The sequence below is a fragment of the Typopeltis vanoorti genome, chromosome 6 (genome assembly GCF_054136105.1).
Source record: "Typopeltis vanoorti isolate ZY-2024b chromosome 6, IOZ_Tvanoo_1.0, whole genome shotgun sequence".
Classification (NCBI taxonomy): Eukaryota; Metazoa; Arthropoda; class Arachnida; order Uropygi; family Thelyphonidae; genus Typopeltis; species Typopeltis vanoorti.
In genome coordinates this window covers 101,034,570-101,056,456 of record NC_143554.1, presented here as the reverse complement: position 1 = coordinate 101,056,456, position 21,887 = coordinate 101,034,570, and the positions used below count along the sequence as shown (strand labels likewise).

At 40.1% G+C, this 21,887-nt stretch overlaps 1 protein-coding gene across 1 annotated transcript in view; it reads left to right on the top strand.

The window, feature by feature from the left end:
• The first annotated feature begins 329 nt into the window (after positions 1 to 329).
• Positions 330 to 21,887, top strand: part of LOC150105754 (uncharacterized) — a 114,930-nt gene continuing 93,372 nt past the window's right edge. Inside the window, exon 1 of the mRNA XM_090393557.1 lies at positions 330 to 652. Within this exon, the coding sequence (XP_090249683.1) occupies positions 462 to 652 (191 nt within the window). The 5' untranslated portion in view covers positions 330 to 461. The remainder of the gene's footprint in view (positions 653 to 21,887) is intronic.

Here is a 21,887-nt window from a genome sequence, read left to right as displayed (position 1 = left end):
ATTAAAAAATGGATGAAATTGTAACAGATGCACTTCAGGAATACTATTAATTATACAACTAAATTATTTACGCATAGTTTGAAATATGCGGGTTTTTGAAAATCTATTTCAGACTACTATTATGACACTGTTTATTGAATGACAAGGTTTTCGAAATATAGGGAGGGGTAGAGCCGTTTTCCTTGGGAAACCAAATATTTCTGCAAGGGAATTTGTGAAAATCCCAGAAAATAAATCAGCTGTTTTCTGTTATTTATTTTTCTCGCCACCTAGTGTATATCAAAATGAGCCGTTCATACAAGCGTTTGATGTAATCAAATTGTGCGCTATTCTTAAAAAAGTTTGCTGCGTATGGTCGGGTGTACAGTTTATGCGGCTGAGTGGGCGGATGTTTATAGTTGGGTTTTTATAATCCGTTATTACCGCTAGAAACTTGTAATTAATATGCATACTAGTTTTCTATGGCAGATCAAGGAATACGAGTAGTTTTTGTTGGTTCTCGGAAACAGCCTAGTTACGTAACTGAAACCTGTTGCGTTCCAAATGAAGATGATATCGGTGAAGGTGAAATTTTAATTAAAATGCGCTTAGCAACGCTCTGCGCCTCTGATTTAGATAGCATTTATGGCAGAAGGAAAGCGGCAACTCCTTGGTGAGTTACTTAATTGTCAGCTAAAATAATAAACAACAGCAATGCGCAATAATAGAAAAAGTTTGAGATATATAGAGATAAGGGATTTAATTACTTTCATGATTGTTGATATATGGTAAGTCGTTTTCATGTTTTGCGTATTGCGGTGTTGACTATACGCTATTTATTTTGAAGTCATAACAAAGTTATGGGCATAAACTTCCACATGATACTGAGCGAAATGATAATCTTCTGTATTTATAATTTAAAAATTTAGATGCTTCTGGGATTGAAGGTTGTTGATAAGAAATGTTTTCCTCTCTCCACACTTGTAGCATTGAGAAGGCATCACGCTTAGGTGATTGTATTTGTCCTTCTGTTGTTTCAAATTCCGCCTGGACAAGATAATTTTCTAAGGTCATTTCAGCTGAAGATGAGTTATCTGGTCTTATACAGATGGGTCAGAGTTTCGCATCCCAGGAATTCGGGTTTTCATCTTGCATGTTAGCTGTGGGGGGGGGGGGTAACTGTAACATAGTCGTACTTGTTTTAACAGTAATTCCAAACATCCCAACTTTTTTTTTTTTTTTTAATGAGAATCCTGACAAAGCCTTCATTATTATTATTATCATCATCCGACCTCCATGGAATCAGAGACTCGTTATGGTTGGTTCGTGACTGTATAATCAAAAATCACGCTTTTCAGATCAAAGATAGTACTCTTTCATTCTACTTGAATTGAGGTCTTTGATAACTAAGCTGATAGTCTCTTGGAAAAATGAAAATCATGTGCCACCTAAAGACTTTCACAAACATCTATGTCACAGTGCATTTGAAAACACAGCTGTTCCCTTGGTTGGAAGGCAGGTATTCTCCACTTGTCCAACTGCTTGCAAAAAACAAAACAAACAAAAAAAAAAGTGCAACAAAAATTGATTTGACAAAATCATTTTTTATTAGTTTATAAAAGCACATACTACAACATAGCAAATAATAACTACATTTTTAAAATAGTATTAAATAAAACTTGCATTTTTCATAAAATTTCCTGCTTCATGATATGTGAAGGAATATTTAAGTTTGTCAAGAAAGTTTTTTTTTTTTTTTCCCACTTGGGTAGGAAGTAAATTTTACTTGACAAGAAGTTATTCTTGTTTATTCCTTTATCCAAGTGAAGCAAAGTTTGCATGTGAAGTATCTTCCAAACTATGCTACATTTATAATAAAGGCTATTGACTTCATTCTATATACATCAGTTGCCTTAGTATCCAAAAATGGAAAGTCCTTTTTTGGGTCACTCTCAATTACGGCACATCCAAAAGGAAGCATTTTGTATAATGAAATCCTAAGACGATGTGAAATCAACAGTCTCTGTATATAAAGTAGCCCACTCTGTGGAGAGGATTGACTCATTGCGGGGTTTCATTCAACAAATCTATCATACTGAATCTTAAAATTCTTAACACTCCCTACATTAATAATATATTCTGGTAATCCATTCAATTCACTAACAGTTCTTGTAAAAAATCTGCTCTTGACACCCTTCTTCACCACACTTACATAACTTCCAGGGATCGGCTTTGGATTGTCCCCTCGACTCTTTTTATAATCCACTCTGGAACAATCTGATAATATTTCCTGACTGACTTACATGTGCCTAAAATTAAAGATGCCAGGAAGTTATATTCTTGGTTTAATCCTTTATCCAAGTGTAAGCAAGCAAAGTTTGCACATGAAGTAACTTCACAACTGGGCAACTCGTATGTAGAGTTTAATGACTTCACATCACTTGCCTTGGTATCCCATAATGCAAAGCAAACATCCTTACAAACATGTATAATGCTATGCATTGTGGGAAAGGTCACTACCTAGACTAGAACCCTTCACCTTTGTAGTGAAACGAAGTCTCCAAAAGCTCAGCTGATCCCCAGATCACTCTGAACTCAGCAAGTGCAAGCGACTTGAAGGATCATTTTACTCACCAGTGGTTTCCCTTAGTGACAGATCACTATACCACATCACTCTACCACAGAGAGGGAATCCTCAGCAGTGGTCATTGGGCAGAGCCACATTCTTATCCCCATATCTGAGCAGAGCCATGAGCTGAACAGTGCCCAGAAGTAGTACCAACATAACATAACATCATTGGCCAGAAGGATGAAGCAAGATGCTTTTATTCCCCATTGTCTGATAGGGAGGACAAATTGAAGGAAAGATTTATGAGCTGTGAGCTCGCCCTGGGGGGGGGTACGGAGATTAGTCATTGTTGCTAGTATTTAGGATGGATTTTGGCCTCTTGTATTTGAAGAGGTCAGTTTGAAGACGTCATAGTTTGCTGCCTGTTTAACTAGATCGTTGGGGTGTGTAGAGATCTTTGAGAAGAATTTTTCTGCTGTAGTTAGTAGGAAGGAGTAAATGTAAGGGATGTTTGTATATCTATGCAGTTGGATGTTCCTTACAAACCACGGTGCATCCAAGATCATTCCCAAACACTTATTTTGCACTCTCTGTAGCCTCAGGATGTTGGTGTTGGATGTGTGGCTCCAGGCTGGAGATGCATATGTCACTATGGGGCGGATCGTCAGCAGGTAGAGGAGTACTTTGATTTTGGTATTTGGCTTGCTTTTTCTATTTATTAGAGGGTAAAGTTGTGCGATGGATTTAGATGCTTTCGCGCATAAGGCTTTGATGTGTGGGTTGAACGTTAATCTTTTGTCTAGAATTACCCCAAGATATTTTGTTTCTGTTTGCCAGGGGATTTTGGTGTTGACTAATCTCCGTACACAGCAGTACTTGCCAATCTTCTGGTGAAAAGTATCGCTATACTTTTGGGGATTCACTTGTGATCTCCATTTGGAAAATCATTGTTCTAGTTTTAGTAGGTTTTCTTGCAGTTTTTTAGTGACGAGATGTGGTTGTAGAGATCTGGCAAGTACTGCTGTGTCACCTGCATAGAGTGCTAAGATGGCTGACATTGGGTTGTGTGGGATGTCTGCCATATACAGGGTGTTCGGGATAAATTTGACATATTTATAATTAATTATATTTTTCCGTAAGTTACATGTATTAACACACACTTCTCTTCATTTAAAAGTTTGGACCCTTCTTCATTCATATACAAGATGTCAGAAAGGATGGATAGCTGGAACCCACCTGAATCATGGAAGAGAATAACTTGTATCATGATGATTCGTGCCCGCCATCAAAATAAGGATATTACGACTGCTGCCCAATGTTCCCTGAATACAGTAAAAACAATCAGGCATGAACTAGAGACTTGCAATGGTGACTACGAGGATGTAGCAAGAAGAAAGATCCCTAGCAGATGATCTGATTGCGTTCGTACAGCAGAATTCCTCGCAAATCTGCAGGAACAGGTGTTGAAGAACCCTGGCATTGGAATTCGGGCTTTGTTCGTGGAGTTGCTAACTGTAGTCAAGCCCTGGATAACAAGGGTAGCCAATGGTAGGCCGTATGTATGGCAGCAGGATTCGGCCCCTTGCCACACCTCTGGGAAAAGTCAAAAATGGTTGTCTGAAAATTTCTACGACTTCACCAGTCCAAATGTTTGGCCTCCAAACTCCCCAGACCTTAACCCCATGGATTATTTTGTATGGGGCGCAGTTGAAAAAGACACCAATCGCACTTCCAGTAATACAAAAGCCCAGTTAATGGATAAAATTAAAACAGTTTTTGCAGCCCTTCCCAGGGAGACTGTAGCATCAGCTTGTTCGAGGTTCCGAAGCAGAATTGAAGCTGTGATCGATGCTAATGGTGGTTATTTTGAGTAAATCTTGTTGATAGTATTGTAATTAACTCTGCCTGTAATGTTTTTTTGTCAATTCATTAAATTTAATAGATACAAAGAAGATTTTCTTTTTCCTTACGAAACTGTCAAATTTATCCCGAACACCCTGTATATCAAGAATAAGATCGGTGCCAGTAGGGAACTCCCCCAGAGATCCGTCGCTGACTGGAAACTGTACCGTTTATTTTGACTTGTATGTGTCTGTCCTGGAGGTAAGATTTAATTAGGTGGACGATTCTTGATGGTATGCCTGCTGAGATGAGTTTGTGTAGTAATCCGAAGTGCCATATCTTATCAAAAGCTTTTGCTATGTCGAGGAAAACTGCTCCTGTGTGCTGATGCCAATTGTAGCTGGTGGTGATGTACTCAATTATCCTATGAATTTGTTGAGTAGTACTGTGATGTTGTCTAAAGCCAAATTGTTCCTTTGGAAGGATATTTAACTTATTTACTGAGGCTCGAAGTTTGGAGAGGATGATTTTTTCGGCAATTTTGCCTAAGTTTGAGATTAGGCTGATGAGTCGATAGCTATCAGGCAGGTGTGGATCTTTACCTGGTTTATGCACTGGGACCACATCTGCAACTTTCCAATAACTGCGGAAATAGTTAAATCGGAACATGGTGTTGATTATGGTGGTGAGATGTACGACAGCTCTTCAGGGCAGCAGTTTAATTATTCTATTTGTTATGCCATCTGGGCCAGGGGCTTTTTTATTCTTTAGCTTCTTTAGAACTTCATAGATTTCTGCTGGCAAGGTGTTTGCAGGTTTGTTGTTGCAGGTGTCGGTGAATTTTAGTGCATGTCTGACATGGATGAAGGAGTGGGGGGGGAGGGGAGACAGCAGTTGTTCTTGCTTTCCCAGCTGGAGCAGGATTGGATTGTAATTGGATGTCAGCTCGTTTAAAGAGTCTAGGCTATACTGTAGCTTAATATTTTGTAGGATAGCAATGTCAAGTATGTTGGCTGTGCCATACGTACTATGATGTGTTGGTTCTGCGGGGCCTGCCACCACTGCATAGTTTAAACTAGAGTAGCTGAAGAATGCGTAGCCTTTTCTGTAGGTGGTTTTGCTGTTCCATGCAGGGTGTTTCGCATTTAGGTCACCGGCAATGATGACTTGTTCTTTATTACCCAGGACGGCATCCAGATCTGAATATAGTAGATTCTTTGATGGAGAGTTGTAAGCTGCATAAAGTGTTAGTTTCCCAGCTGAGGTAGTGGGTACTACTATTCCTGTGAGCTCTAGATTTCTGGTTTAGGGGCTGGTTACAGAGTGGTGATCAATGTGGCTTTTTATGAAAATGGCGGTGCCACCTCCTCTGTAGTTTATTCTCGTTTCTGTGGAGGAGGTATCCTCTAACTTTGGGGTTGTCTGCTGGTCTTAAGTGGGATTCATTTATTAGGATGATGTCTAGGTTGTATCTCACTGCGAATTCTTGGAGTTCCAGAATCTTGTTTTTAAGTCCGTTCGCATTCCACACGATGATCTGTAGGGAAACTGGGGTGCTTTTGTTTTTATGTATTTATGAGAGCTGCTAGGATGGATTGGGTTTCTTGTAGAAATTTTTTTCTGGAGTCCGATGTGGAGTTGGATTTGCTGAAGTCTTGCAGCATATTTGCGAGGGAGTTTGTGATGACGGCTGCTAAATTTGAGTGGTATTGTTCCTGAGTGGCCTTTGTTGAGCAGACTACATCTGCGTAGGTCTTTGTCTGCCATTTGAGGTTTGCTTCAATCGAGGCGTCTGGTTGCAGCAGTTGGTTCTGTATCGTGTTTTGTCAACCTCTGGTGGGCTGAGGAGCTGGGGCTACTGGTTTTTGTAGATTAGTAGAGGGAGGAGATCATCTGTTTTTTTGGGTGTTGTATACATCCTTTGTAATTTGCTGGATGCGGGCCCCCGCAGTTTGCACATTTAGCCGGGGTGGATTTTGGCTTCGTGCAGGTGTTTGTGGGGTGGCTCTCACTGTTTTAAGCAATTGTATTCGCTTTACATAATCTCTGGGCATGACCATACTTTTGGCACCTGTGGCACTGTCCTGATGAGATCCTTTTTCTTAGTGGTTCTGGGTTGATTTTTAGCCTGCAAATTGATGTTAGGTGATATATGTTTTTGTATGCCTGGTGGATCTCTGCTAAGACGAGTGGCATCGGACTTTTGTCTTCTCTGGTCATTCTGCTGACCTTGATGGGTGGTAGGTCTTGGTAGCAGAGATCGGCGGCTATGTCTTCTGTATGTGCGTGCTCTGATACTCCACGGAGAACCACCTTCGGGCTCCTCTCGGAGTGGTATTATACACCTTTATTGTCTAGCTCCTTTGTGAGTCTGTGGTAGTCCATTATAGTGGCAGGCTGGATTTTTATGCCATCGTCTAAATTCTTTGCTGTTGTGTAAGCTATCTGTAGACTAGTCATGGTGGCCCTTAGTTCCGTCCACCTGTTCTTTTCTCTTTAAATAATTGGAGGCAATTTCTCTTTAGTGGAGACAGGAGGGTCAGAGTTGTATCCATCTTCCTCCATGCCTTCATCTGTGGGTGGTTCTGTCATCTGTTTTTTGCATTTTTTCCACGGGTGGGTCTCTCCTTGTTTCTGGGGGGGAGGGGGATTGGAGACCACCAAATCCAGTTTTTCCTCTGTAATAGCAGTATCCTCGCTTTTCTCATCATCCCTCGTTGTGGAGTACAGGTTCAAGTAGCCTGGCCATTCCACTTCAAATTTTTTTAGTAATTTTTTGAGTAGGCTTAGCACGAGACCTTTGTCTAGTGTTTCTATCAGGGTGTCGGTGTCTATTTCGGTCATAATTACATCTAGTAGGTTTTGACGGGGGTTGGTCAATTACTAAAACTGAAAATTAATAGCGAAACCTTACCTTTCGCTGAGCGAATTTCAATCAAAATCCACTCCTTTGTATCGAATGCACCTGGTAAAGTTTTCCACAAGTTTGCTTTCTGCGATAGCTACCGTTAAAATCCAATGACGTGTTTTCTTTTTCAGAATTCACTACAATTCCTAAATTGCATTTAAATCAAAGTCTATCCACTTCTACCTCATGCTTCGAATCATTCAAACTAACTCTAAGTAGTACCAAGGTTGAAGTAATGCAGAAGTCATATTTCCATATACAAGTAGCCAAAAGGTGTCGCACCTTCTTACTAAAATACATCTAGATTAGAGATAGATGTTGAAAGTTTTTCCACTTGGTTATACTATAAATTAAGGATGCCAAGAAATTATATTCTTGGTTTAATCTTTTACCCAAATACTTTTACCAACTTCGTTGCTCCAGGAACGGGGAATGAATGTAGGAAGACAAGTAGTGTGATAGGTGAGAATGAAAAAAAGATATATATGAATGAGAAAATAATAGTTGATAGTGTGGAAGGTGTGAGTGACTGTGAAAGTTTAGGAGATGGTTTTGTTTGGGAGAGTCAATTTAGATTAAGAGTGACTGACCTGCAGAGGGAGATAGATGAGTTGAAAGAGGAGGTGGAATGTCTTGTGAATGAGAGCAGAAGCATGAAAGATAAGATTAGGAGAATGGAAGAGATAAATGCAAGGAGAATCAGAGTAGGAGAGAGAGAAAATTTAGGGAGTATGAGTGAGAGGTATGGGAATGCTAGAAGAGGAGAGAATGGAAACGGTAGGAGAGATGGAATGAGAGAGGGATATGGAAGTGCTAGAAGTGGAGAAAATGGAAACAGTAGGAGAGAGGGAATGAGAGAGAGATGTATGGGAGTGCTAGAAGAGGAGAGAATGGAAACAGTAGGAGAGAGAGAGGTATGGGAATGCTAGAAGAGAGAATAGCAGTAGAGGAGAGGGAATGAGAGAGACCTATGGGAATGAAAGAGGAGGAGAGAATGGAAACAATAGGAGAGAGGGAATGGTAAGAGGTATAATGTATGGTGACTCAATGATCCGTGGTGTTCAAGATAGGATGCGTGAGGAGTGTTTGCCAGGAGGAACAATAGAAAGGGTGGCTATGGCAATTAAGAGAGGTGAAAGGGTGGATGAGATGATTGTGATGGTAGGAACGAATGACTTGAGTGGTAATGTAAGTCAGGCAGTGAGAGATATGAGGTTTTTGCTTGAGACTGTACAGAAGAAGACACAGAGAGGAAAAATAGTGTGTGTGTTGCATAGGTATGATATGGATGCTTGGAGTGCTTTTGAGGAAAGAGAGGAATTGTATGCGAGAGACCGTTTACATTTGAATGAGGAGGGACGTAGACATCTGGAGAGATTGTTGTTCTGAACAAGTCAGTGTGTCCCAGGGAGGATGATAGCAGGGTGTGGTCTCTTGTGGGAATGGATATTTGGGAGAAGAGAGACTATGTCAGGTAACACTGAGCCCAGTGGAGTCTAGAAGGGATAATGCTGGGTATAGAAACAATGGCATTTATATGCTTTATACTAATGCCAGGAGTATCCAGAATAAGGGAGAGGAATTGGTGGCGCAGATAGCATCAGCCTGGCCAAAAATTATTGGGATCACTGAGACGTGGTTGACAGACGGGGATATAATAACAGGAATAGAAGTCGCTGGGTATAGCATTTTTCGTCAGGATAGGAGGGAAAAGCATGGTGGTGGGGTACTGCTTATGATAAGTGATGACCTATGTCCTCTAAGAGTGGAGGCTTTGGAAGGAAGTGAGACAAATGATTTTGAGAGCATATGGTGTGAGGTAGAGATAGACAAGACAGGATATTTAGTGGGGTGTTGCTACAGACCCAGGAGCATGGAGGATGGGGACCAGGAGATGTTTAGACAGCTAAGTTTGGCAAGTGCAAGAAGAATGATTGTTATGGGAGATTTTAACTACAGTAGTATAAATTGAAGAGAGGAAGATGCATGTAGCAATAGTGGAATGGAATTTCTAGAATTCTTGAGGGACAAATGTCTTAGGCAACATGTAACAGAGAGAACAAGAGGTTCAAGAGTTTTAGATTTGGTTATAGCATCAGAAGAGTTGATAATAACTGAGATGACATCTCTCCTACCAGTTGGAGAGAGTGACCATATGGTTTTGACTTGGAAAATGAATAGACATGCAGGAGTATCAAAGAGACGGGAACTTATGTGGAATTATAATGCAGGTGATTATAATAGTCTTAGACATCAACTTCGGGAAGTTTCATGGAGGGAGGAATTGGAAGGCCGGGATATCGTTAGTGCGTGGGAAATTGTGAAAGAATATTTGTTAGCAGCAATGGTAAGTTGTATACCACGAGTGAAGAAGAGGACACAATTTGGAGTAAAGTGGATGACAAACAATATTAAACAGGAATTGCATGTGAAAAAGAGGCTATGGAAAAGATATAAGGAGACAGGTGAAGAGAGGATGCGTGAAGAATATAAGACACAGGCCAAAAGAGTGACTAGTGTGGTAAGGAAAGCGAAACTGGAATATGAGAGGAGATTGGCCCTAAGATCCAAAGAAAATCCTTGGGAATTTTTTAGCTATGTGACCAGTAGGAGGAGAAATGACTGTGTAAGAATGATATTGTGGGATAAAAATGGGAATAGAGTGACTGATGCAGTGGACATAGTGGAATTGTTCAATGACCACTTTATTGGAGTATTTCATCCTAGAGGAGTCAGTTTTAATGCTAGAGGGATAGGGCAAGTTCAAGGTTTAGAGGTACAGGAGGAGAGTGTGTTTCAGATACTGAGAACTCTGGATGTCAATAAAGCTTTGGGACTGGATGGTATTTCACCACGAGTTTTGAGAGAATGTGCTAGGGAACTGACAGTGCCTTTAACCTGGCTTTTCAATGAAAGTCTGGCTTCGGCAAAGGTGCCCAGGGAATGGAAGGAAGATAAGATAATGCCATTGCATAACGGTGGTAACAGACTGGAAGTGTCTAATTATAGACCAGTCTGTGTGTCATCAGTAGTTGTTAAGATCTTGGAGAAAGTAGTGAGGGACCGTATACAGCACTGGGCAGATGAGGGTAATGTTATCTGTGAGAGTCAACATGGATTTGTGAAAGGGCGCTCTTGTTTTAGCAATATGCCATCCTTTTATAATAAAGTTACCAGAACATTAGATGAGGGAAAGGCATATAATGCAATTTTCTTAGACTTAGCAAAAGCATTTGACAGGGTGCCACATGATAAGCTGATATTTAAGTTGCAACACATGGGTCTGGATGTCAGATTGGTCAACTGGATTCAGGATTGGCTGTCTGATAGGTATCAGAGAGTTGTGTATGGTGGAGCAGTTTCAAGGAGACAGAAGGTTACAAGTGGGGTCCCACAGGGCTCAGTACTAGGACCTATATTGTTTAACCTTTATATCAATGACATTGCCAATGGATTGCAAGGGGATATTCAGTTGTTTGCAGATGATGCGAAGCTGGGAAGGATTATTAGTAATAGTGCAGATGTGGTAGCCCTGCAAGAGGATTTGAATAAGCTAGATAGATGGGCAAATGAATGGGGGTGTCAGTTTAATGCAGCAAAATGTAAGGTCTTGAGGTTTGGGAAACATACTCTATGGGAGGAGTTATACTGGAGGAAGTTGGGGAGACAAGAGATCTGGAATTGATGATTGATAGAAACCTGAAGTTTAGGGGACATATTGGAAAGGTGGTGAAGGTAACACAGAGGATTGCTGCAATTATGAGAAGGACACTGACCTGCAGAGATAAGAGAGTTATCATTCCGTTGTATAAGTCTCTGATCAGACCACACTTGGATTATTGTTCTCAGATTTGGTCTCCAGGATTTGAAGGGGATAAATTAACTGTGGAAAAGATACAAAGATGGTCTCAGGACTGTACAAGGATAGTTATGAGAATCGTCCAAGGGAATGTGGACTGCAGAGTTTGGCAGATAGAAGAAGGAGAGGTGATATGATTGAGACTTTTAAACTGTTGAGAGGTGGTTACGGGGTTGACACTGGGGAGTTCTTTCACTTGGTTTGAACAAGCGGAAGGAGTGATGACAAGAGGCCATCCCTGGAAGTTACGAAAAGAAACTGTGAGCAAGAGGGTGAGGAGTGGTTTCTTTGCATGGAGGGTGGTTGAGCCGTGGAATGCATTGCCTGATAGAGTGGTGAGGGTGAGAACGGTCAATGAGTTTAAGGAGTGGTATGATAGACTTTGTGTTTCTTAGGGGGAACCTCCCCTCGATGAGTCTTGACAGACTTTATGTTCTTAGGAAGGACCTCCCACAATGAGTCCTTTGACTCCATGGAAGCCTGAATAATAATAAAAAAAGTGTAAGCAAAGAAAGTTTGCATGTGAAAAAACTTCAGATATATGCTTTGCATTATGGGATACCAAGGCAAGTGATGTGAAGCCATTAGCCTCTGTATACCAGTTTAATTTATAGTATAACCAAGTGGAAAAACTTCTACATGTGTCCATTATTCTCTTCCTTCTATCTAACAAACTATGCAATCCACATTTCTTCAGTGTTTCTCCATAGCCAGCATTCCAGAGTCTTGATATTATCTTAGACACTCTTATTTGGACCCTCTTGAGTATTTCTACATCACATTGAAAATCAGGTGACCAAATATGAGCACAGTAATCAAAGTGTGGTCTGACCAGTGGTTTATACAGTGGCACATCCACCATCCCTACGTATTAGCGTACTTCGTATCATAGTGGCATCATGATGTGCAGAGGATATATTGCAACACTTGCAATATGCTCTCTAAACTTCAGTCTGCTCTCACCCATCACTCCTGAATCTTGAATCTCAACTTGCTGTATTACAGTGCCATCAATATAGTACACAGCCTTAATGCACTCCAAAATGCAACATCTTGCACTTATTAATATTAAAATAATCCCACTTTTGCCCAAGTCAAAAGTCTATTCAAATCTTCCTGAAAGAAATTAATATCAGTGGTTGTTATATCAATGTGTGTAATATCAGTGGCTCAATTAGAATTTTATGACTATTTTCTGGACAGAGAATAGCAGTGAAAATACCAGTGGACTTGTTGCATCAGTAGGTAAGAGAATTGCTTTAATGGGATCATTTTGAGTGTTAACTGCTCATATATTATTCAGTATGGTCCCATTTAAAAGTAACCCCCCCCTCCATGAATTCAAAGATTCATTGTGGAGGGTTCTTGGCAGCCATTATTTATCCATTATCAGTGATCCTCAAACTTATTCACTGATGAAGCACTGACAGTCTTTGTCACTCACCACTGGATCCTTTGTTTTCACATCCCTGAAATACCAGGTAACCATATCTCTGCCCAATGGGCTAGATGCATTGATATAGATAAGGAAGTTATTTCTCTTAAAAAGAAGAATAACTTCCTTATCTATATCAGTGAGTTCAACATCCAAGTGATCTTTTGAACATTTTACTCACTCCTACATGTTCAATTTCCTGCAGTCCAGTCTATTTCCATCATTATAATACTTTGTCTTAGATGCCTCATTATCAACACGATTCGTGTATTGCATGTTCTTGCTTCAATCAAGTATGGCTCCAAATATTTTATCATCCCTACCTTGTAAAAATATACAATCAGGTATGTCTTTTAATTACTCTTTTAGTATAAATTAAAATTTTACATGAATCATTTAACTTAGTCTCTGGTTGGAGATATGGAGTAGCTCTGTTACCTAATACGCTTTGCCATTTTTGATATCAGGAGTGACATGAAACCCAGTTTCAGAAAATCTTGGTACTAATACACCATTCCACCCCCTTATCTGCAGGAGATATGTTTCAAGACAATCCCCCCCACCTTGCAGATAGCACTGACAGACAGACCCTTCACAAAGTCATGTTGATCCTCATACAGTATCATATTTTTATCTACCCATTCTTGAATTCTTTTTTTACCTATTTTTCTAATACTTTTACCACCATGCCTGAGATACTGATTGGTCTATAATTTGCTACTGTATGTCTTAGACCCTCCCTTATGCAAAGGACTAATTTTGTTCTCCTTTCACTCCCTTGGAACTCTACCAGAGCTGAGACTTAAACTGCTTAGTCAAAGATATTGCCAGTTCTCTTGCATATTCTTACAAAACCCTAGCTGATATCCATCTAATCCCACAACTGTATTTACATTGAGATTCTGCAATATTGTAAGGACCTCCAATTCACCCACCTCTGCTCCCACATCAGTGTCTGTCACATAGGTTAAAGCAGTAACCTCGCTAGGAAGATATATGCTTGCAAAGAAATCACTCAGTAACTCGACTATTTTATCTGCTTCTGTCACCTTGTGACTATCATCACTCATTAAGGTTAATCTTCCATACTTATTCTTCCTCTCACTTGCCATTCAGAGAAAGAAAGAACTGTTTGGGATTTCCTTTGTGTTGCTCAGGCTAGATTCTTCCCATAATCTGATTTTGCCTTCCTTGGCATGCTGGTAACCTTTCTTGCCTGAGCCTTGTACTGTTAATGAGTTTGCCGATAATCTTTTTCCTCATATACCCTCCATAGGAATTTCTTCTTCTTCTGCAGCTCATGCTTAATGATATTACTCATTCATCTATCTCCTACCTGATTAACCCTCCTTACCTTAGGTATACAATTTAATACTGCTTCCGCTAGGTGACCCATGCACTACTAACATCCTTACCGTGCAGTGTGTTATGCCATGGTACAGATTTAAGCTTCTTCCTAAGCATGTCATAATCACCTGTTTTGTAGTTCTACTTCATAGATTATTCCTCATGTTTTATAATCTCCCAGGTCAAGACTGCATATTCACTTTCACCAATTGGAGGCAATGTTTTCACCTTGGTTATGGATAGCTCTTCTGATCTTATGACCAGGTCCCATACTCTCTTACCCCTAGTTCCCTCCATTACATGCTGCCTTAAGTAATTATCTCTCAGCTGGTGTATAAATTCCATTTCCTTCCTTCCAGTCTATATCTCTATAGTTGGAGTCCCCCATAATAATCACTCGACCTGTATTCATTTGTAATAATTTTGCCGATGCATTTTTTCCAGATCATCGGTGGAACCTACTGGCTATAGCAAACAACAAACTGTACATTTTATCTTACTGGTCTTAATCTCATACCAGATTTCTTCAAATGAAGAGCCACCCCTCCTGCCTATCTCCTATTCTTTTTGGTTGCAATTCATCTGCTGTCATCAACAGTACTCCCCCCCCTAACATCCTATCTTCCCTGAAAATACTAAGCCCTTCACATTCAATCCCTGTTAACTACATCATCTGCTGTTAGCCAAGTCTCACTAATTCCTATAACTTTTGGTGAGGTTGCGCTAATCAATGCCAAAAACTTGTTCCTCTTGTTCCTGATACTTCTGACATTAGTATATAGAAACGTCATCGTCTCTTTATTTCCCCCATACTCCTTCGCTTTCTGAATTGACTATCCCATTCAATATTTTTGCCTGAGAGACTAGATTCCTCACGGTCATTATTATTATTATTATTCAGGCCTCCATGGACTCGAAAGACTCATCGTGGGAGGTCCTTCCTAAGAACATAAAGTCTGTCAAGACTCATCGAGGGGAGATCCCCCCCCCTAAGAAACACAAAGTCTATCATACCACTCCTTAAACTCATTGACCGTTCTCGCTCTCACCACTCCATCAGGCAATACATTCCACGGCTCAACCACCCTCCATGCAAAGAAACCACTCCTCACCCTCTTGCTCACAGTTTCCTTTCGTAACTTCCAGGGATGGCCTCTTGTCATCACTCCTTCCCTCTGTTCAACCAAGTGAAAGAACTCCCCAGTGTCAACCCTGTAACCACCTCTCAACAGTTTAAAAGTATCAATCATATCACCTCTCCTTCTATCTGCCAAACCTGCAGTCCACATTCCCTCAGCCGATCCTCGTAACTATCCTTGTACAGTCCTGAAACCATCTTTGTCATCAGTCTTTGTATCCTTTCCACAGTTAATTTATCCCCTTCAAATCCTAGAGACCAAATCTGAGAACAATAATCCAAGTGTAGTCTGATCAGAGACTTATACAACGGAATGATAACCCTCTTATTTCTATAGGTCAGTGTCCTTTTCATAATTGCAGCAATCCTCTGTGTTACCTTCACCACCTTTGCAATATGTCCCCTAAACTTCAGGTTTCTATCAATCATCAACCCCAGATCTCTTGTCTCCCCAACTTCCTCCAGTATAACTCCTCCCATAGAGTATGTTTCCCAAACCTCAAGACCTTACATTTTGCTGCATTAAACTAATACCTCCATTCATTTGCCCATCTATCCAGCTTATTCAAATCCTCTTGCAGGGCTACCACATCTGCACTATTACTAATAATCCTTCCCAGCTTTGCATCATCTGCAAACAACTGAATATCCCCTTGCAATCCACTGGCAATGTCATTGATATAAAGGTTAAACAATATAGGTCCTAGTACTGAGTCCTGTTGGACCCCACTTGTAATCCTCTGCCTCCTTGAAACTGCTCCACCATACACAACTCTCTGATACCTATCAGACAGCCAATCCTGAATCCAGTTGACCAATCTGACATCCAGACCCATGTACTGCAACTTAAATATCAGCTTATCATGTGGCACCCTGTCAAATGCCTTTGCTAAGTCTAAGAAAATTGCAGTATATGCCTTTCCCTCATCTAATGTTCTTGTAACTTTATTATAAAAGGCTATCATATTGCTAAAACAAGAGTGCCCTTTCACAAATCCATGTTGTCTCTCACAGATAACATTACCCTCATCTGCCCAATGTTGTATACGGTCCCTCACTACTTTCTCCAAGATCTTAACAACTACTGATGACACACAGACTGGCCTATAATTAGACACTTCCAGTCTGTTACCACCCTTATGCAATGGCACTATCTTACCTTCCTTCCATTCCCTGGGCACCTTTGCTGAAGCCAGACTTTCATTGGAAAGTCAGGTTAAAGGCACTGTCAGTTCCCTGGCACATTCTCTCAAAACTCGTGGTGAAATACCATCTAGTCCCAAAGCTTTTCTCACACTTATTTGCTTCATGGTTGTCTTCACACGAACTCACTTGCTTCCACCCTAATTGCTTAAGTTTCCTGAATTTGCATCAGTATGCTTGGTGAACAAAGCTCTCTCCAGACATCTAACACCAAAACCATTCAGATGCAGTCCATCAGCATTGTACAAATCCTTCTTTCCATCAAACAGAGACCACAGGTCCACAAATTCTACATCGTTCATTTTGCATAATCTACGTATAAACTCATTGGCTATCATTGCCCTCCTCCTCAGTTCGCCTATATCATATCTTGGTAAGAGACTTACAATCTTGACCTTCTTGCTCTTCAGTTTTGCCTCTTTTAATAACTCCTTTACCTTATCCTCCCTCATAGAATACTTATCGCCTCTCAAATAATTTGTACCAACCAAGACAATTTCCTTTGACTTACCTTTTTCATCCAAAGGCATGGCTAATATTGTGAATTTTTGCACCTGGGAAATATGATTTTGTCATACTTTCTCCTTAACTTGTTTTTCTTTTTTGTTTGGTCAGTCTTTATTATTCTTTCAGATCACCACTTCTTTCTTTTTCAACCCTGCTTAACTCTATTCACTTCTGCAGTTTTTCAATTTTGTGCTTTATTCTATGAAGGATAAATTTAAGCTCGCGATTTCTTTATTGATATCCATTTCATTCTCGTCTATTTCCACGGCCACATGTTCAATATTATTAACATCATTTTCCATCTTATTGTTGGTATTTGTTGCGTTCTCATCATCTAACAGACACTCATTTTTAAAACACTTAATGCATATTCTCTCTCTGGTTTCAACTTCCTCCGACCTATTCTTTCATTTTCTCAATACATGCATTTTGCATACGCTGCACTGAATAATACCTCGCAAATTAAACTCGTCAGACAACGTGGTCTTTGCTGGCATTGTTCATCGCTTTGGTGCCATGTCAAAAATATTACAATAAAAATGTTATAAATATGCTAATATTCTAAAAACATGAAAATCTAACTAATACGCTATAATACTCTAATTTACTGATGAAAAAAACACATCAAAATATATAAAAATCGCTAATTTCACAGAAGTGTTAAGTTGTTATTATTATTATATGACACCTCCAAGGAGTCCAAAGACTCATCGAGGGAGGGTACCTACTCTACAGCTCATTCCACCAACTACAGCTAACTGCAACTACACCAACGCCATCTACCACCAACCACCACTAGTATTTCCGCAGGTAATTACAAACATCCATGCCCATGGCAGGATTCGAACTCGCAGCCTTTTGGTTGGAGAGCGGATACACTAACCACTCGGCCAGCCAGGCCGGCAAAGAAGTTACACAACCACTCGCAATATAACCTTAAACCTGACAGAGGATGATTTGAATAGGCCAACAATATCATCAAAACATAATGGATGTCAATTTAATGTGGAAAAGTGTGAAGTTTTGTATTTTGGGATACAAAGATTACAAGCTGTGTACGACATTGAGGGAACTGTACTCCAGGAAATTGATGAAGCCAGAGATTTTGGGGGGTAGTAGTAGTAGAAAATAGTTGAAGTTTAGAGGGCATATTGGTAAAGTAGCCATGGTAGCTCACAGGATTACTTGGTTATTGAAGAACACACTAACAAACAGATATAAGGAGGTGGTTATTCCTCTTCATAAAACCTTTGTATGATCATATCTGGATTACTGTACTCAGGTCTGATCACCTGCATTTCTTGGGGATGAGGAATTGGTGAGAGGATCAAGAGGTAAGTGACCAAGATGGTGAGTATCTGTGGAAATCTCCTTATAAGGATAGATTGAGAGTTGTGATCGCAAAAGTTGGTTGATAAACAAAAAAGGTAGGATATCATGAATAGTATAAAGCACAGGGCAGAAAGGTAACGAGTGTGGTAAGAAAAGCAAAAGCAGATTATGAAAGGAAATTAGCCACGCAAGCTAAAGAGAATCCCAAACAGTTTTTTTGATATGCTGCAAGTAAAAGAAAAAATGTATACGGTCGAATGATTTTAAGGAATGCCGATGGTAGGGAGGTAACTGAATCAGTTGATATAGTGGAATTACTAAGTGAACACTTTGCAAGAGTATATCATCCAGGCTGTGACATTACAAGAATGAGAGAACGAATGGCTGATACAGGAATTGAAGTGAATGAAATGGGGGTGAATAGTATATTATAGAACCTTAATGTAAATACGTCTGTGGGATTGAATGGTTATACCAACTCGAGTCTTACGTGAAGCGGCAAAGGAATTGTCGGTTCCCTTGACCATATTCTTTAATTTGAGTCTTGGGTCTGGGTTAGTCCCAAGGAGGTGGAAAGAGGGGAAAATAGTTTCATTGCATAAAGGAGGTTCCAAGGCCATCTCTGTATCTGGAGTTGTGGTGAGGGTCCCAGAGAGGTTAGTGACGGGTAGGATGTAGAAATGGGTTGATAATAGCAGTGTTCTCTGTGGTTATCAGCATGGGTTTGTTGAGGGGAAGATCATGTTTCACTAACTTACTTATATACTATAACAAGTTGACAAATACCTTGTACAGAGGAGATGCACATACAGTGGTGTATTTGAATTTTGCAGGGGCTTTTGATGGACTGCCACACAGCAATTGAAATATTTAAATATTAAAATATTGAAATTTAAATAAATTGAAACGGATGTAATTGGATAACAGACTTCTGTGTTGGATCAGTGACTGGCTGTCAGATAGGTATATGTCAGATAGAAGGTTGTTTGTGGCGGTGCAGTGTCTCGAACGAGAACGGTCACCGGTGGTGTGCTGCAGGGGTCAGTTTTGGGGCCATTGTTGTTCAATTTGTATGTTAATGATGTTGGGTTTAACTAGTGATATCCAGCTGTTTGATGCAAAACTGGGGAAAGCAATGCACAGTCAGACTGATGTATAAGAGGACTTGAATAGATAGCATGAATGGGCAGGTAAGTGGAACTGTCAGTTCAATGTTGCCAAGTGTAAGGTTTGAGATTTGGTGAGCAACGATGGGATGCCAAGTATACACTTGGTGGGGAAACTTTAACAGAAGTGGAGGAGATGAGAGATCTAGGAGTGATGGTGGACAAGGACCTGAAATTCAGGGGCCACATTCCACAAGTTGTGAAGACATCACATCGAATAATGGCAGTGATGCAGAGAACCCTGACATGCAGAAATAGAGAGGTTATGATTCCATTGTATAAGGCCTTGATCAGGCCTCATATGGATTATTGTGCACAGATTTGGTCGCCAGGTTTTCATGGTGACGAGGATATGTTGGAAAGGGTGGTCGGTAGTCTTTTGGAATGTGGAAAAGACAGATTGAGAGAATGTAAGTTGCAGAGCCTTGTGAATAGAAGGAAGAGGGAGGGATATGATTAAGACATATAAGCTGGTCAGGGGTTGTGATCAGGTAGACGTGGAAGAGATTTTTCATAGAATGGGAGAGGGGGGGGGGAGTAGAAAAGAGGCCATTGCTGGAAACTGTATAAGGAGGGTGTGAGCAAAGGAGTGAGAAGCAGGTTCTTTGCATGGAGGGTGGTTGGTGAGTCGAATGCATTGCCTGAGAGTGTGTGTGTGTGTTGTGGATACATTGAATCAGTTTAAGACGCGGTTGGATGAGCATTGTATGCAATAGTGAGTACCTCCCATGATGAGTCTCTGACTCCATGGAGGTAAAATGTTCATAATAATAATCATAGAAACGTTTAAGTTACTTAAAGGATTTTCTAGGATTGATGTAGGGGAAATGTTTCAACACTTAGCTAGAGGGAACAGAACAAGAGGTCGTGTTTGGAAGTTGGGTAAGAGTGTGGTTAGCAAGGGTGTGAGGACTATATTTTTCACTTGGAAAGTGGGGAATGAATGGAATGGGTTGCCCGAGTCATTTGTAAGTGCTTTAATGGTTTCAAGGTGAGAAACCATTAAGACAAAGTGTATACCTTTTGGTAAGACAAGAGGTTATAAACGTTCCACTTCACCTCTTACTTCCGCAGATCTCTTGTTCACATCACTCATTGCATTTCCTTCTAGCAACATTCTCAGCTGACTCAAATGCATTCATCTCTTCATCATCCATAAAATGAAAAATTCCGTCCATTGGCATCCTGATGATATGACCCTTAGAGAAGTAGGTCTCTATCATATCATCCCTCTTTCTCCTGTTTGCTAGTGTTTGCAGTTCACAAATTCTCAGTCTGTCTTTGTAATCTACTCTTTACAGTCCCAATATCATCTTTAACACCCTCCAATATTTCTGTATAACCCACCAATATAGTAAACCACTGGATATCTCATTAGACCAAAGTGCAAAAACTACATTTACTAAGACTGAACTCGGTCGTTTTCACATCCCCACATTGCCAGCCTATTCAAATCATTATGCAAATACCAAATGGCAGTTGCATTCCTGATTACCATGCCTATCTTTTATGATCAGGAAAAGCTGTATGTCTCCTGCCAAATCAATTCCAGTTCATTAATTTAAAGATTAAATAAAATGGACCAGTGGCTGATCTGTGAGATAAACCACTGATCACCTTTAATCTTGCAGACTCACTAACCCCATACATTACTTTTATGACATCTGTGAGCCAGTTATCCTCTTATAATCCAATCCTATATCCCCATCATGTAACAGTTTTACAGTTTTCTGTGTTATATCCTGTCGAAAGCTAATAAGGGTGGGATGTTTTTTGTGAGAATAGAAAGAACAAGAAGTGGGGGGGAGTGATGATAGCAGAGGGATTATGTGTGCATAAAGAGTATCAGTGGCAATCATAACCTGTTACCTTCTCCCTCACTGCTGATTCTACCTGGTATATACCAAATATCATGTTTGTGCACCTTGTCTTGCTATGGACAAACAGGAAGAACTGTCAATAAGCATATATCTGAGCAAGACTGCATCTGGCTTATCACATCTCACAAATCTGGCTTGGTACAACATGTAATTGAAAACACTAAACACAGGATCTAATGGGAAAACACCAAGCTGCTACATAGATCCATATTAAATATGAACGTTTACACAAAGAAAGTGCTGAAGCCCTACGTCATCAACCTAATCTTAATTGCAATGACTACCTCAGTATTCCAAAAGTGTGAGAAATTGTTATCCTCAATTGTATTAAATAAATTTGTAATATCTTATGTTTTATCTTTAATTAATCTATTCTAATTTATTTATTTTCAGCCCAATAGTTTTATCCCATGAACACATGACTGTATGCATAGAGGGATTCCAATTTAATGCATGCACTCTACAGTTTCTTTATTCAAATTCCTTATTGTAATTCGCTGTTTGTACTGATGATGTCTTATGATCCCCAGAAGTTACGAAAGAAAACTGTGAGAAAGAGGGTGAGGAGTGGTTTCTTTGCATGGAGGGTAGTTGAACCATGGAATGCATTGCCTGATGGAGTGGTGAGATCGAGAACGGTCAATGTGTTTAAGGAGTGGTATGATAATCTTTGTGTTTCCTAGGAGGGACTTCCCTCGATGAGTCTTGATAGACGTGTTTCT